This window comes from Mustela nivalis (genome assembly GCF_964662115.1).
Source record: "Mustela nivalis genome assembly, chromosome: 9".
NCBI classification, from domain to species: Eukaryota; Metazoa; Chordata; class Mammalia; order Carnivora; family Mustelidae; genus Mustela; species Mustela nivalis.
This window is the reverse complement of record NC_139028.1, coordinates 11,258,832-11,274,261: the sequence shown is the minus strand read 5'-3', so window position 1 is coordinate 11,274,261 and position 15,430 is coordinate 11,258,832. Positions and strand designations below refer to the sequence as shown.

Here is a 15,430-nt window from a genome sequence, read left to right as displayed (position 1 = left end):
ACGGACGCAAACAAGTATTAAACCAAAACCCACACCAGTCAGTCCAGTCCTACCAAAGGTACAGCTACTGGTGGTCCTTAGTTCTTTCTTGTAGCTGTTTCTCTTTAATCTCAGCCTCCGCTCGCTGTCCACTGACAACCGCCATAGCAGGTCTGTGTGAAAATGAATCATGCTGGATATGAAGTCAATAGAAGGATGGGTGGCAAGATTGGTCTACAAAAACCAAAAGTAAAATACGTCTTAGTTTCCTGCCCAAACACTTACAAATAAGTTACATTTTCACTTAAATTGAACCCCTAAAGTTCCCACTTCCTTAGACTCTATCCTCTTGGCCAGGTGGGGATGAATTACAGCTTAGAAGAACTCAGAAGAACTTAAATCTGGGGACCACCTCCATCTCTCAGTGGCTGTCTGTTCGAAAACTTACTTTTAGCCTTTTGGGTTGGTGTTTAGCTCCACGAAATCACATTCCCTTTTGTTCCTAAAGTTGCATGAAATGTGTCTCTTTCAGGGTGTATTTAAATATATCTCATGTGGTGGATTTCCCACATAGACTCCTTGGGGACATGCGATACCTCACAGCATTCCACCTTCCCCATGTTTGACTGCTGCCAAGCTGAAAATTACTGTGCAAGATACTTTTAAACCCTAAACTCAGAAGCATTGTATATTTTAAGTACTCCTAGTTATCACCTGCAGAGTTGATACTAATTAACTCAAAAAAAAAAAAAAGAAATTCAGCCATTAGAGAGATTTTACCCTAATTTTATGAATAATATTTAAGAGCATGTAATTAGTTCACTAAACATGACTCTTCTTACAGTCTTCTCTGGATGAGTTGCAACAGCTTGGCTATCATGTGTGTATTCTGTAGTATGGGAGTTATGTTTAAAGATAAACACTGCGGTATACTACTCTTCTAGATAATTCATAAAGATAAACTTGACATGTCTGAAATATATTTTAAATCAACCTAAGGGTCAAGGAAGCGTCTGGAAGGTAATGTTGACACTAGCACGGAATGACCTCTTCCCACGTGTTCTTCTCTGTTCTTCACTGTTGCAGGGCTATGTTTGAAGTAAACATGAGAGAGAGAGATGGTGGGAGTGTCACCATCACGAATCTGTCCTCCAAAGCTGTGAAGGCGTTCCTTGACTACGCCTATACCGGGAAAACACAGATAACAGATGAGAATGTGGAAATGTTCTTCCAGTTGTCCTCATTTCTTCAAGTCTCCTTCCTGGCCAAAGCTTGCAGTGACTTTTTAATAAAAAGCATTAACCTTGTCAACTGTCTACAGTTACTATCTATATCAGACAGCTATGGCTCCCCTCGGTTGTTCAATCACGCCCTCTACTTTGTACAGAACCACTTTTCCTTGCTATTTAAATCCAGTGATTTCTTAGAGATGAATTTTGGAGTCCTGCAAAAATGTCTAGAATCAGATGACTTAAATGTCCCTGAGGAAGAAACTGTCCTGAAAGTTGTCCTTAGTTGGACCAAACATAACCTAGAATCAAGGCAAAAGCATCTGCCTTATTTGATTAAAAAAGTCCGATTACATCAGTTATCTGAGGAGACGCTTCGAGACTGTCTGCTCAACGAGGAGTGTTTACTCAAGAGCACGAACTGTTTTGATGTGATCATGGATGCCGTGAAGTGCGTGCAAGGTTCTGGCGGACTCTTCCCTGACGCTCGGCCATCCACCACCGAGAAATACATCTTTGTCCACAAAACCGAGGAGAACGGAGGCGACCAATACACATTTTGCTACAACATCAACAGTGACTCATGGAAAGTACTGCCACAGTCGCACCTGATCGATCTGCCAGGGTCTAGTCTGTCTAGTTATGGAGAGAAGATATTCCTGACCGGGGGCTGCAAGGGGCCGTGCTGCAGAACCGTGCGGCTTCACATCGCAGAGTCCTACCACGACGCGACTGACCAAACCTGGTGCTACTGTCCGGTTAAAAACGATTTCTTCCTGGTATCAACTATGAAGACCCCAAGAACCATGCATACGTCTGTTCTGGCTCTCAACAGGTTATTTGTCATAGGTGGAAAGACCAGAGGGTCTCAGGACATTAAAAGTCTCTTAGACGTTGAGTCTTACAACCCTCTTTCCAAAGAATGGATGTCTGTTAGCCCCTTACCCAGGGGCATATACTACCCCGAAGCCAGCGCATGCCAGAATGTCATCTATGTCCTTGGGTCGGAGGTAGAGATTACAGATGCCTTTAACCCGTCGCTCGACTGCTTTTTTAAATACAACGCGACCACTGACCAGTGGTCTGAACTAGTAGCAGAGTTCGGGCAGTTTTTTCATGCAACGCTGATCAAAGCTGTCCCAGTAAACTGCACACTGTACATATGTGACCTTTCCACCTACAAGGTGTATAGTTTTTGTCCAGATACTTGCGTCTGGAAGGGGGAAGGCTCTTTTGAGTGTGCGGGCTTCAACGCAGGCGCGGTTGGGATTGAAGATAAAATTTACATCTTGGGCGGCGATTACGCCCCGGACGAAATCACAGATGAAGTCCAAGTCTACCACAGCAGCAGGTCAGAGTGGGAGGAAGTCGCTCCAATGCCAAGAGCCTTAACGGAATTCTACTGTCAGGTGATTCAGTTCAATAAATACAGAGACCCATGGTTTTCTAACCATTTCTGAAAGGAGCATGTGCTTAGACATTCTAAAACTATTCCAGTTCTAGAAACCTACCGTAGTTGGTAACAAGGCCTTTACCTCTTAGTAAAATAAAATGTACCGTCTGTTAGAGAATCACTATGAATGTAAGCATATATGACTTAGCAGTTGCCAGAAACTTCAAAGACAAAATACATTCACCAAACATTATCCTGAATATAACTGAATCTTGGAGAATCAGAACACTTAGTATTCTCATCTGTAAATAAAACTCGTAGGCGTTGCTGTCTTGATTTTTAGAGTACTTTATCCATAAAAGACTAGTAAGAACAAATCAGTGTTTACAGATTTGTACTATCTAGGTAGGGAAAATCTCTTAAGGTAGTGAAAATGGATTATTTGCACATTATATTAGATGAAGTGAAATCTGAATTAGAGAGAGGTAAGAAGCCTGCCCCGTTACTACAGGAGTAAGAGTTGCTGAATTCTTACCCTTTCTGATCCTGGCTTAGCTTCTTTTCAGCCCTTCCTTTTTTCTTTTCCCTCTTTTTTTGGGGGTTAGGTAAACTTATCTAAAATGCTGTGTATTTCCCTAGGCTTCTAAGCTGTACACTCAACATGGCTTGACTTTTTTTTATGATTCAACTCTTCATTAAAGCATAATGTCCCATGCTACAATGCCATAATGCCAATGGCAGTTACTGAAATGCTTTTAAAATTGCTTCTTCTATTAAATCCCAGTGTTTGTTGGTTTTAGTTTCTAGCAGTATCATATCTTTCTCATTTTCTGGCTCAGGCTCAGTAAATTAACATTCTTGATTTAATTATTAGTTCTAAGTTAAAACCAATCTGAGTCTATCATAACCTTCTGAGTGAAGTTCTTGGATTCCAAGATGGTGGTCCTCAAATACTTATTCTTTATCCTTGCCAGGTTCCACTAGATCAGTGTGTCCTTATGTTGATTTTCATAATTTTTTAAATGTTCAAATTTGAGTTGCAGTTAGAAATTTCAACATTAAAAAAAAGAAAAGAAATTTCAACATTTAAATTAGTACCATATCAGTTTCCTTTGATGATATATATCAACCATAAAGCATCGTGTTGGTTTACAACTTATGTAACTTGGTCACAGTGATTTATTTTCTAAATTTTTTTAAATGACTAGGTTTTTGGTGTTGCTCAAATTCACAACCTGCTGTAACTGTTTAGATGCTTCATCATCTTTCACCCAAACAAAGAAAGAGTATAAATCATCCTTGTTCTCAGGTAGGATGATTCTGGGTTGTAAGAGAGTATGCTTCTTTCATTAGTTTAAAAGATATAACTATTTTAGGTTGTAAAAGTAGAAATAAACCTAAATAAAGGTCCTTCCACTATACCATATAAGTTTATGCAATCATAAGCTTCAAATATATATATATTTTTTCAAAATAGAACAGAATATTAGACACATGATCATGCATTTCCAAAATTGAACTGTCCCTAATCAGATGGCTGTTGCATAAAAAGTATTCTGTAGAATTGTGGGCTGTCCCTCCTAAGTGGGCTCTGCCCTTTCCCATATGTATGTATTTATGTGTGTGTGTCTGTGTGTCTGTGTGTGCAAGAAAAAAGGAAGTTCAGTGAATGCTTTTGTGTGTATACTTGTGGCTATGAAAAAATTATTTAGGAAAGACCATAACACAGTGGGTCACCTACCTGGATTTACTGAACTGTTAACTTAAACATATATAAATAATTAAAGTATGTTTAAAATAAATATTAATTACTGACTCTAGGAATTGTTCATCTCTTCCAGAAAGGAAAAACTAAGGCGAAACAATCCCTTCCTGATCTTGATTCATTATCAGATTATCTTGATGTCTGCCAATCTTCTCATTAGCTGTTGGTTCATGGTAATGTTTCTAGAAACAAGGCCTAGGAAGCTCCCCCTGCATTTGATTTAAAACACTTTCTAACACACGAGGCTTTTTTTCTACAGTTGCTGCACTTGACTTGTTGATCATGTTTTTCTCATTGCCACCCCTTTACATCCACAACTGGGTGCTCTTTGTCAGTTACAACAGCAAGAAAAGTACTCCATCTAGTCATCAACACCTGAATTCTTCCTTTATTTACTGTGGGTTTTTTGTTTTGTTTTTGTTTTTTTACTTTGATCCTTGGCATCAGAGCACAGACTGCTAGGCTGGGCTTGGCTCCATTAATGACTGATCTTGTTCTAATTTTACATCTTCTGTGTCCCGCACCCTCGAGGAACCCAGCCACATGCACACGTGGTAAGTGACTGAGCTGGGTATAGCCTTCTCATCTTGCCGATCCATGGCTTTACAGTCCGAGAACCATGCCTGTCGTTCTGGCCTGACTCCATTCTGGATCTCCGACAGGCAAGTATCTGATCTTTCAAGGTTATTCTCAGAACCCCCAGAAAGATCTGCTGTATTCCTGTCTGTAAAGTTAGGTCAGAGGAAACAACACATCCCTTTATCTATGGCCTCTTCCCCAAGTCTTTTTTTTTTTTTTTTTTTTTCTCTAAAGTCTGCTTTCCCTTCATGATCCTTGTTCAGCCAATAATGCAATGTAAGAGACAAAATAATTGTGCTCATTACCTAGGTTGCTTTTGTTCTTGTGGAAAAATTCTGTTAAACATTTCTAAGTCCTTTATCATTTGGATTATGTACACACACACACACACACGAAAAAAATCTAATACATCTTCTAAAATTGAAAGTAGGTCTCTGGCATTATTATATATGAAGACGATTCAATTGAACATTTATATGAGATCAGTTCAAAGTGAATGGGCACTCCCAGAGTGATCCACAAGCTTGATTTCAAATGTGGAGCACCTTTTGTTCATTTATTGCTTGAAAAACTGGGCAATAGGAAGAATATTTGCATAATCAAAATTAACTACCTTCCCAGCACACTCAGCTCTGGTTCTGGGTGGGAAGTCTTTATCATGGCAGTATTCGATCTGCTACTCTGGAAAGCAAGTGTGCTTTGAGAGTGACCACATCTGGTATCGAGAGCAACTGGATCTGAGCATGGTACGCCTCGCTTAAGGGGCACCGTTCAGAAAATCAGACTCAAGTAGAGAGAAATATGTATTGACATTCCGAGATAGGGAAGCAGTAAATACAATCTAACGATCAAGTATGGTGTGGACCGTGTAGTGTTACTGTTAGGTGCTCATTCTCAGTTTAATTGGATCTTGTGTGTGGAAAGTCTTTGATATTTAGAGTTGGAAATGGCTTCCATGGGCAGCCCTGGAGGGCAACCTAAAAAGAAAGGCTAGACTTCATAGGGAAGCAGATTTCCATTCAACGTAAGAAATCACTTGACTCCCCTTTGAAAAGCCATATTTAGAGTAAGACACATACTCAGATGGGCCCTGTGGCCCATGGTCCACCCTCTTAAGTCCAATACAGCAGTCAACAACCAAAGATTTCTACATTCTCTTTACACTTTCCCATTTTTCTAGTTTTCTGATGTATGACTGATGACTGCCTCCTCTGATTTATTGAGCATTTTAGATTCTAAGGAACTTGATCTCAGTAGCTCAGTAGCTCTGCACATGCAAGGTTTCAGTAGGACCAGAGTCTAACAACTACGCCAGTTTAGGACCAGTCTTATTGGAGACAATCTGTTCTTCATTCTTTTTTTTTTTTTTTCTTTTTAATCACTCAGGAAAAATCTATCAATGGTGCTGATGTTTTTAGTGCACTGCTAACAGGGCCTTTCCCTCCTCTCTCCTGTGGATGCACATCTGTTTCACAGAGAACAGACACTGAAAGACCAGCACCTAAAATTTTCTCCTGAATTAGTGCCTGTTTTGCTGCAAATGTTGCTGTCTAGTTAAATGTAGTGATTCTAGTTAAAGAATATTTGATTTAAAAGAATATCTTTATATCTTAAAAACCTAGATGTATTTATAAATCGATTCTGTTGGATGGCACTAATAATGCTTAACTAAATTTAATATCTCGTTAGGGAATATAATCACAGGATGGTACTATTATACATTGATCAAAAGATAACTTCTAAATCCTAGACTCCTATTCCAACTTGAAAATAGCCTTAGAATCTAACACAGCTTCTGACATGCTGGAGACAAAGCCCCTCTAAATTCCAAAACACACTGACAGGTGATTCACCCTGACAAATGATTTTTTTTTTTTCCCAATTTCTAATTCAGTTCTTTCAGGAATAAAGAGCTCAATGCCTCCAGTTTTTAAAAGTTCTATTACTGCTCACATAGAAAGCTCTGCTTCCTCCCGGCATTAACTACCTGCCCCTGTCTCTCCACAAGTATTTCAAACTGTAGTATGTCTCCCCTTCCTGTAAAATCAAGGTGTTATTTTCCTTCCTGTTGAAATGCTTAGCATTTTAAAACCTGCCACAATGGCTGGGGTTACATGCCTTTTCTTACAGGTGCCTCAGAAAATCTATCCTAATTCTCTCACCTTTTCTGTGGGTTAAGCATGACCAGCATTGTGGAATCTCTTGATAATTCAGGCATTTTCATCCCCGAACCTGCTCTAGTTGTTACAAATCCATTCTGAACTAGAGCCCAGCTGGGTCTTTCTCCTTTTAAGCCCCCTCCCCCCCCAACCATCAACATAAACTACAAACACAAGTTTTCTGGGAGAGGAATTCTAAAGCCAAATTTTAGTAAGTCTTTCAATCATTTGCCATTAGCTAGGGTTTTCAGACTCTTAAAACCACTTCTAATAAAGACCTCAAAAAGTATACAGAAATAGAAACCAAAGCAGTCACATCCTTGGTGGGTAATGAGAGGACGATTTGCTTACAAATCAATGAAGATTAGCCTTATGGTAACAGCGATCTAAGTGCTGAGCTTCACCTGTACTGTTAGTCTGGTTGGCTAGAGCATGCCCTCTCCCTGTAACAACGCCACTGCTGAACAATGCTATGAGCCGGGCAGATCTACTCATCCCATTGACTTGGACAGCATTCCCCACCACAGCTGTCTAACTAGTTCACCAAATGATGCTGTTGGTTCAAGGGAAACAAGGCGGCTGGCCTAACAGTACAGTTCCCTGAGTATCACGTTGTGGTCTAAATTTTTCTTTATGTGTCTGTCTTCCTCATTTAATTGGAAGCTCTTAGGAATAGGGACAATGTATTCATCATTTCTGGACCTAGCAATTAGCACAGTGCCTGCATATAATTAGACATCCAGTAAACTGCTATTCTGTTGACCCAATATGTGAAACAAAGAAGATTTGTTACAACTATATTGTTACTGAGTAGGTACATTATAGCTGTACATTTTGCAACTTATTTCCACGGACAAAGGAAATCATTTTGATCTACTTCAGGATCTGACCTCTTAGAAGGATAGCACATCAGACTTCAGTTATGAATGTGTGTGTTCTTTTTGTAATATCTGAGACCTGTCTCATGGTCAAAGTCCAAGAAGCCTGGGTTAGGGGATTTACACGGCTGTAGTTTTTGTTAGTTTGGAAGATCTAACACTGAAGCATTTGTTGAGAGCGAGACGCAGAGCCCTGTTGGAGAACACGGACGGCTGCGCCATATATGCACGGTTGGTTCCTGGAAGTAGAATTACAGGTCCAGTCATTTATCTACCTGCTTTTTTAGTGCTTAGGAACTGTTTGTTCTCAGTGAATTTTGTATCTAATTCTGTGCTTCCTTTCAAAGGTGATCATATATAAGACAATGACTGCAAAGTTCCTTAGCGGACATGCAACCCACTTTCGTCCCCTATTAGAGCCCAATAGTTCAGCGACATCCTCGGCACGGGAGGAGCCAGTGCTCCGGCTACTGAACCCTGTGTATGCAAACAAGTTTCTTCATTTCCCTATTGTGGAATGCGGGCTTTTGCGATATGCTTCGAGAAACAAAATCAGAATTTCTGCAGGTCCATGTGAACCATATTACCATGTAGTGAACATTTCAATTCTGTAAAATAATAATTTATTAAAATGTATCTCAGAAAAGAACACATTCTGTGTGTACCTGTGGTTACTGGAAAGGAAAGCAGTGGGCACAGGTGGGTGCTGAGCTGCTCATTTTCTTGCCACCTCCGCTCCCCAGATGCCCTGAGTGCTCTGATCAGACTCGGGGTTCCAGGGTGTGGTGGCGGGAGTTTGGGGGGAGAGTTTCCGAAGGGACCTCTAGCTCTGAGAAAGGGCCCTGCATGCGCTTCAAGGCGGACACCCCCATCCGAGAGAGCACAGCACCCCTCAGACTTCAGAGGAGTCACAGGTGTGTGAGACCCCCACCCCCAGACCCTAAGAGCTAAGGAAGAAGAAACCAAAGGTCCCTGAGCCACAAATGACAGCAGCAGACACCAGCCGGCTGTGCACGGCCCCGGACCTGGCCATCCCTGCCTCCCTGGATCAAGGCACACATGCAATAGCCAGCTTCTGGGCAATAAGCCTCCTCCCTAACTCATAAGCCCAGATTCCTGGGGCTTCCCCCTAGGAAGGGGGCCCGAAGATGGACTCGGACCATGGAAAGATTGTTCATTTGTTTACACTGGACAAATGTGTCAGTTCCAATTCCTGTCATGTTTCCTCTTTCTGCATAGGCCCATTTTCCATCATGTCTCTGGCCTTCCTATGTGGTGATTTCTTCCTATGTGTCATTTACTAATGACATTGACCTTGGCTCCCAGGTTCCTCTCTGCACTACTGTCCAGGTGGAAACAGAGTTCCTCCTCAGAAACCCAACCGTTGAAAAACCAAGTCCGTCCCTATCCCACAGGACTGCATAAGGCCAGCTGCCTTCTCTGAATTTCTAAAGCTCTCTGGCACTCCCGTTAACCGCTGGTTCAGACTCACTGCTCCAAACAGTCTCTTCTTGCCTCCAATTCCCCATCTGCCTCCAGCTTCTGCTATTCCCTTTGTCCCTCAAACCTGGAATCATTCCTTCTCTTTAATCCCCTACACAGAAGACTCTCAAAAGCTTATTAGAAACATCAAGGTAGGAGTGCCTAGGTGGCTCAGTTGGTTAAGTATCTGACTCCTGGTCTCAGTTCAGGTGACGATCTTGGGGTTGTGAGATCAAGCCCCACGTCAGGCTCTGTGCTCAGTGTGGAGTCTGCTTAAGATTCTCTCTCTCCCTCTCCCTCTGCCCCCTGCTTGCTTGTTCTCTCTCGCTCTCTCACACATACACACAAAAGAAAGAAGAAGGAAGGAAGAAAGGGAAAGGAAAGGAATGGAACGGAAAGGAAAGGAAAGGAATAAAGAAAGAGAAAGGAAGGGAAGCTTTGTTCTTAGGTCATGAAACACGTCTGACGTGCTGCCATTTGAAGTTCTTTCCCCAATTCTAAATCTACCCGAATTTGTCCTCCCTGCCCCCATAATAAGAAAAAAAAGAGAGAGAGAGAGAGAGAGAAAAGCCCCTCAGGGACAAAGTGTAACTCCATACTTACAGAAAATAAATTGCAAAGGACACTTAAACTAGCAGTTTATCCCCTTTCCAGTCACTCAGCGTCAGTCACTACTCTGCTACGGGGCCTCACGCATTTACCGAATGAAGTACCCAGTATGTTCTAGCAAAAACTACTTGGAGCAATTTAGCCAATAAACAGATTTTCATTGACTTATAGGTATATTTTACAGAGAAAAATAATAGTCCTAAAAATTAATATCACTTTTACAATGACCATAGAGTCAAAATAATGTTTATAAAGTGTTTTGAAGTTTTTGAAACTAAAAAATGCTGTTTTTTTAGGCAATGTGGCACTAAACCAATCAATTAATGAGGCTTAATTAATTAAAACTGCAGGCTGTATTTTTAAATACTTGTATAAAACCCATGTTTCCATGGGCGCCTGGGTGGCTCAGTTGGTTAGGCGACTGCCATTGGCTCAGGTCATGATCCCAGAGTCCCGGGGTCGAGTCCCGCATCGGGCTCCCAGCTCCATGGTGAGTTTGCTTCTCCCTCTGACCTTCTCCCCTCCTATATGCTCCCTCACTTTCTCTCTCTCTCTCAAATAAATAAAATCTTTAAAAAAAAAAAGGTTTCCAGGATAAAATTTGTTTGCATTTATTAAATTTTGCAATCTTAAAGACTCTACAAAGCTTGATGAAACTAGACCCAAGATAGCAAACTTAGTAATATCCAGAAAAAAAATTAAGAAATCTGTGGGACTTAAAATAGAATGTAGGCATTAATATTAAACAGATCATCCTAGTATTTATAGTTTTAGATTCTACTGCACTGCACCTGATAAATATTTTTGCATTTCTTCCAAGTTCAAGGTTTGTGTAGCCTGATTTGGCGCTAGTGTTAATTAGTGAATCTTCCATGGGAAGTTAATTACCCTTCCCTAACCCTGACCAAAATATATGCTGTAAAATGAGCTAAATTTTTTAATCAAGAAAAGGCTTTCCCTGTGGGCTTTTCAGATTTAAAAATCCAATTAGCCTTAATGTTTTCCTTTTAGAGATTAACCATCCTTTTATGTTATGAAACATTAATTGGAATTCAAACTATTTATAGATCTTTTTTAAACAACCTTTAAACAAATCAGTGAATCTTTTGTTTCTTTTACAAATAGTATTCACCTTGTATCTATTCCTAAAGAAATAAAATGTAACCATAGTATTCTTACATTAATACAGAGTTCATGTTCCTTCTTAAGGATCACAAGCTATACTCATGTTTCTAGGAATTTTTATGCAGAAAATTATTCAACAGTTCAAAGCATTGAACGTTCTTCCATGCATAAGTAACATATTGAAGCTCTAACCAGTAATTTTAGTAATGGGATAGCCACCGGGAGCATATAGCATCCGTAGTGTACCTCAAACTTGCTTTTTAAAAAGGCCATCATATAGAGTGCCAGTTAAAGATACAGAATCCAGGATCTCCTTGTTGGTTATTTTGATTCAATAAGCCTAGATTCGGGTCCTGGGAACTCATATTTTCCATAAGCACTGCAAATACTTACTTCTTAACAGTAAGCCAGTCGGGAAACCTGTGGCTCAGGCGGACGAGGCCGGCTCTCAGTGGACCACCGACAGTGGTTTAAAAGCTGCATTAACTTGACAAAGTTACTTTAAAGTCTGTGCCCAGCTTCTTCATCAGTAAAACCAGGCTACTGGTTGTAGCTCCCACAAAATGTTGTGAGAATCAAGACAGCGGGTGTGATACGCTTGACACAGTGCCTGCTGGTGGGAAATGTTCAGTACAATGCCCGTGTCTCCTCTGCTACTTTTTCTTCCTTCGTTTCAGCAGGACCAACTTCCCCTAACCTTTCACTGTGCTACCAGTCTTAAATCCAACAATTAGAGATAAAATTTTAAGTCTAAGAAATACCACTTCTACCTCGGCAGAGGGAATGGAGGGACAAAGTAAAACATGGCTAATGCCTGACAGAACTTGGACTTGGCCCTAACTATTCCTTCCTAGGTTCAACCACAAGGTTCTCATCTAGTCATCTGTTCATTCAACCGCCGCTTCTTGTCCCACCGACGTGTGTCATGACCGTACAAAGCATGGAGGTATAACAGCAAGAAAATCAGAAGTGTTTTTCCAGATGGGGTTTTGGCCCCATTTTTGGTTTTCTCTCTCCTCTTCTCCCTTCTCCCTCCCCCACTCTGCCTTGACTTCCACATCTGCCCGCACAGATGAGAATTCCCTTATGCTCCCTGACCCGCAGCTTTCAAGGTCAAGCTCAGCTCCTGTGGCTGATGCCAGAAGGAGAATGAAGCCCACTTTCCTGCACACACATGAGCAGAGGGTCAGACAAGCCAAGACCCCAGAACCCTAGAACAGCCCCCAAATGGGTGAGGGCTCTTAGGAGTCTACAAGGACTCTCAGATATAGTGAATATTTTATTTGCACAAAATGTAATGCAGAAAAATGTGTAAATTTTGGAATGAACAAAGTCTTCTCAATAATCCCCTCCCCTGGGGTCCATACCCAGCCCTACACAATGTGTCACAGAGTGTGCAGGGACAGCTTTAACATTTTCCCCCGGCCAGTTGAGGGAGAGTACCATTTCTCATCTGTTCCCCAAGTACATCCTCACCAAAATAGCACAGACTTGAGAAAGGGTGCGGCGGTCAGCCGATGGACATTTGGAAAGGAAGCATGACGATGGTCAGGAGGGAAAAATTCCACTCTGGTAAAATGATCCCTTTCATTAATAATTCACAGGCCCGCCTTGACCCTGCAGATGTCGTTTATGCAGCATCGGGGCAGTAAAGGAGAGCAGAGACAAGGAGCATCAGTTCTCTGTGACCAAGGACACCGGGGAACCCACAGGATGCCGAGTCAGCCCCTCAGCAACAAGGGAGTTGGTGCTGGGAGTAGAAACCTGTGCTTCACAGAGGAGTCAGGCCAGAGGAGTCAGGCCAACAGCTGTAAATAATCCTGGCTCCATCCTGCTCTCCAGCCACCCCCACTGGCCTGAAGTGGGCTACACTGAAAACCAAGGCCAGGACCTTGAGGGAAAACAAAACAAAAAAATACAGAACAGGAAGGTGTCCTGTGGGGAGGAGGAGAGAGCAGGGCTCCCAGGAAGGGGCCCTCAAATGCAGCAGCGGGGCCCACACACCCTGGTTCTGCCTTGTTCCTCCATGGGCTACTGAGGTTTTCTGAGCAGGAGACCCTCATCCATAGTAAGTGAGAAGGTTTCTCCTCACCCGTTCTACTTCCAGCACCTTCATTCCTTCCACTGGGCCTGTTGTGCAGTCAATGCTTCCGCAGAGTAACAGCTACTGTCCTGTGAGGGGGACACCACGAGGCAGGAAGGTGTGGCAGGCCTTGCTAGAGAGCAGGCCCTTCTTGCCACCATGTCTTCACCAGTCACCTACTGGTCAGCTCCCCGTGACAAGCTCCCTCAAATTCAGTGGCTAAAGACAGCCTTCTTGCTCCTTCTGCTGCAGGGTTAGCGGGGACAGCTCGTCTCCGCTCCACACGCTGGTGGCTGGAGAGGTTCACCCAGGGCTGGGGGCCCCCCGCACGGCAGCAGGGGGCTGGCTGTCCCGGGGATGCTCCGTCCCTGTTCCCACGAGGACCGTGCAGTCCCCCATAGGAAGCGCCAGCCGCACGTGGCTATTTACACCGAAAATAATACCAATGAAAATGGCTGGAAGCTCAAGAGCCCGCTTCTCAGCTACCAGCCCCATGGCAAGGGCTGAGGAGCCCCGCGTGGCCAGCGTCTACTGCACCGGCCAGCGCAGGGCCGCGGCTAGGGCCTCTCCCCCAGGGGGCTGGCTCCCCAACACAGCAGAGCCTCGAGGCCTCCAGACCTGGCCTCGGACACCCCCGACGCAACTTCTGCATTCTGCTGGCCGAAGCCCTTCACAAAATAACAGATTCAAGGACGGAAAATTGACTCTGAAGCAAGAAATACCACAGAGGCCACAGCGGCAGAGAGGGAGGATTGACCTGATGCCATTTTTAACACTCAACCTCCACAGCTGACTCAACCTTGTGTTCTCTCACCGCAGAACGTGGCCCCCTCCTGGCCTCGCCTCTCCTCCCCCAATGCCTTGCATTTGTGTCGCTCTCTGCGTGGCAGCCACGTTCCCTCCAAGCTCTGCTTCTGTATCCCCTTTCCGTCACGACTGTGAGGTAAAACTACGTGGTGAAGTAAAGACTGCTTGTGTGCCACTGTCAGACTTTCGCATGGCTCCCAGGATCACACGCTCCAATCCTTTGCCCTGTCTTGCTCTGTCACGCTTGGCAAAATCAAAACTCGGCACAAGTGGTCTGATGAGAACATCTCTAAATTCCCACCACCAATCACACCTACCCACTACCAGCATCCCTCTGTCTCTACCCACCAGCGCCCCACTCCCAGGGCCCCAGGGGAGGCCTGAAACCAAATCCTAGTATATTGTGTTTCTCCCTACATATCATCTCATTTATAAACAAGGCACAGAGATTAACAAGAATAACTAGTGACAGAATAGAACTATAACAATACACTGTAATGAAAGAATATGGTGTGTCTCTCTCTCAATACTTCATCATACTGGACTCACCGTTCTTCCTGGGATCTTGGGAGATGGGAAAACCCCTGCATGGCAAGAGGCGTGAGGTGGGCACTGAGGTAGCGTCAGTTCATCAGGAGGAAGGTCATCGGGTTCTGGCCACGGGTGACCACAGTACCTGGGAACCACAAAGGAGGGGGGCTGTGGTAGATGCCATGTTCTTGTGAGATTATACCCCCTTTCACCTCGGCAATCCTTCCTCCTTCCATCTCCCAGCTCCATGGATCACTCCTACCAGCACACAGACATGGGGACGCCATATGCCTTCCAGCAACTGCCCCACTTCTCGGCACGTGTCCATTTCTTATCTTTCTTTGCTCAGGCTTCTGCCAATGACTTCACCACAACTGCTTCTGTCAAGAGTACCGGTGGCCTCCAGATACTTCTCCTGCCTGACCTGTCAGACGCTTCTTACTTTCCTTGTGGGGCTTCCAGAACCTCACCCTCTTCTGGCTTTCCTGCGGTCTCACTCCAGTTCAGTCTGCTATGCGTGCTCCCTCCCTTGTCTCGGATCTTCTGAAGTGAGGGTGCCCTTGGCACCAGCTCGAGACTATCTGCTCCCTCCACACCATCTCCCTGGGTGACCTCATCCAGTGTCAGGACCATCCATTCGCCCATGGCTTCCAAACACATACTTCTAATCCATACCTCTTCTGAAGTTCCTACATCAAAATTCCTGCATATCATCTCCTGTCACATCTAACAGACGTCAAAAAACTTAAGGTTTCCAACGCTCAACTCCTACTACACTTTCTTACAACCCAGACACTGTCCTTCCATTTCC

The 15,430-nt window shown here is 43.5% G+C and overlaps 1 protein-coding gene across 7 annotated transcripts in view; it reads left to right on the top strand.

Moving 5' to 3' along the window:
• The window catches only part of KBTBD3 (kelch repeat and BTB domain containing 3), a 37,251-nt gene extending 28,618 nt beyond the window's left edge, over positions 1 to 8,633 (top strand). For 4 of the 7 annotated variants that reach the window (XM_082684210.1, XM_082684211.1, XM_082684208.1 and 1 more), the window contains one exon: positions 1,066 to 8,633. In XM_082684210.1, coding sequence (XP_082540336.1) covers positions 1,066 to 2,668 — 1,603 coding nt within the window. In that variant the 3' untranslated portion in view covers positions 2,669 to 8,633. The remainder of the gene's footprint in view (positions 1 to 1,065) is intronic. The other 3 variants (XR_014299065.1, XR_014299066.1, XR_014299067.1) reach the window with 1 other exon arrangement.
• Positions 8,634 to 15,430: the final 6,797 nt, after the last annotated feature.